Raw genomic sequence first — 2,243 nt, 5'->3', positions numbered from 1 at the left:
ACCTACCTCTTTTGTGCTTATTTTACCTATATATATGTAGTTTATTAGATTTTAGCGGCCATTTTCAAAAAAGCGCCCTCACGCGAAAGTTCTCAGGTTACGCCCCTTTTACCTCACATATTCTGATTCCCCATAAAAAACTGGTCTAGAAAAACCATATGAGAATTTCTACCTCTCCAAGTGGCACCTATCTCAATTATAGCCTGGTCTACATGGACGAAAATTAGAACAATTCAAATAATTATGTACACTATATAAATTGTGAATTTTCTTTTATTTCTTTTTTGTTTTGTTTTGGTTTTTTAAAATTTTATTTGTTATATATGACTGTTGTGTTCCGTTTATTGATAATTGATTTAGCTCAGTTTTGAGTTCCTGTCTTCTTTTTCTTTTCTGTGAAGCTCTTGTTATTCTGTTTTTTTATGTTTTGAGATAATAAACAAAATAAAAAATGAAATGAAATGTCTTTTTAGTAGTTTAGATATTTGGTCTTTTTCTGTAGGTACGTTTGAGACCTGTTATGGTGTGGTTTCACGGAGGTGCATTTGTTGTTGGAACATCGTCGCAACCAGAGTTCGACCCTACGGTCCTGTCAGTTGTTGGAGATCTTATAATCATTAATGTTAATTATCGACTTGGTATATTTGGGTTTTTAACTACCGGTGAGGGCATCAACCTACTAATATTATCTTATTTGTTCAGTGTATCGCAGTACTGTATAATTACTGTGTTATACAGTTCTAGTCACGGTACGTGACTTTGTTTAACAATCGGAACCTTCGCTGGCGCTGAATGTTTTGACGTCATGGACCGTAATTGACATTTTTTCTTTCCGCTAAGCCCCGCCCTTTAGATATTGTTGCTAAGGTCTCACAAAAGGACAGCGTAACGATACACGTACGTACTTGCGGTTGTGGAACAGCACAAGTGTTTGTTGGATAAGTAGGTATTCCTGGCCCTGTTCTGATTGATCAGTTGTTAAGTTTGATTGGCACTTTAGGTCCATTAAAAAGGCTCCAACAAACAAAAATTTATTATAGGCCTACCAGTATTCGCGAATGTTGTCAACGTTGGTTAGATTGTCAAAACATAATATTAATGCAATGTTGCGGCCGCGGCAAGTACGTCATAGATACAAAATTTATAAATGTTTTGAATACAACGTTATTATAACCTTGTTACAGTACAACCTAAAATCGTTAGCTGAGGTGGGCCTCTTCTCTTTTAAAAATGATTGACTACAAACTGTATGACCACTTTAGATATTATTATTCATTCATTTAAAAAAATTTATTTCGTAAAAATATCTAATGAATATTATACAGAAAAGATGAATAAATACCGTACAAGATAAATAGGCCCGGAAAGCTTATGGAACACAGTCGTTGCCAAACACGATATACCTGTTATACCTAATTATTACACATATACTTGCTTAGGTGATGATGAAGGCAGAGGAAACTATGGGATGCTTGACCAGGCGCTTGCATTGAAGTGGATCAATAATAATATTAAAGGTAACCAAACACGTTAGTCGGTTTTTCTTGGACGCTGGTGTAAATAAATAACGTTATTATTACATGATAAAATATGTGTAAAAAATTGGTGTACTGTATGGCGTGTACTAAATTTAAAAAAAAAAATCTCAGATGTGGTAACCGTTTTTATCATCCCAATCACACAGCTTTTGGCGGTGATCCATCAAAAATTACCATATTTGGTGAAAGTGCCGGCGCCGCCAGCGTTCATCTGCACCTACTTTCTCCAATCAGCCGAGATCTATTTGATCAAGCCATAATGCAAGTAGGTTTGTTGTTTTATTATGACTGCGTACTTTGCACATACAATTAGGCCTATGTACAAAAAAAAATCATAAAACATTTTTACGAATGAGTACCAGTTAGCCAATACCATCGAACCAAGCTCTGTCCAGACTCAAATTTTCTTTTACAAAAATTGTAAGCCCATATAGTCATGATATGCATATTTATGATCATGATGTGATGTCATCATGACCATATCTAGGCATGTCACATGTTTTTTGTCAAATAGAGTTTGATAGTTCTTAATGTCACAATTTCAGCGAATCTAAATATTATGGCTTTCATATAAGTCTAGAATAAACATTCAGATGATGGTGATCTATTTTTTAATCAGAGCGGCTCAGGACTTTGTGGATGGGCGGTGGAATTGGACACGAACAAGGCCATTGAAGATGGACGAAGCGTCGGCCGTGACCTGAA

The 2,243-nt window shown here is 35.5% G+C and overlaps 1 protein-coding gene across 1 annotated transcript; it reads left to right on the top strand.

Annotated features, from left to right (window-relative positions):
• Nucleotides 1–502: 502 nt before the first annotated feature.
• Nucleotides 503–1,803, top strand: LOC117110365 (cholinesterase 1-like; the record flags this gene model as incomplete). Its single annotated transcript, XM_033253063.1, has 3 exons — nucleotides 503–662; nucleotides 1,440–1,517; nucleotides 1,685–1,803. Coding segments are annotated over 3 exons (357 nt in total), but the record flags the coding sequence as incomplete, so codon positions are not given.
• Nucleotides 1,804–2,243: the final 440 nt, after the last annotated feature.

Source organism: Anneissia japonica, unplaced genomic scaffold, assembly GCF_011630105.1.
Source record: "Anneissia japonica isolate Jap-2015-1 unplaced genomic scaffold, ASM1163010v1 scaffold154955_len2243_cov195, whole genome shotgun sequence".
NCBI classification, from domain to species: domain Eukaryota; kingdom Metazoa; phylum Echinodermata; class Crinoidea; order Comatulida; family Comatulidae; genus Anneissia; species Anneissia japonica.
The sequence above is the reverse complement of the archived record's forward strand: the minus strand, read 5'-3'. Positions and strand labels throughout refer to the sequence as shown.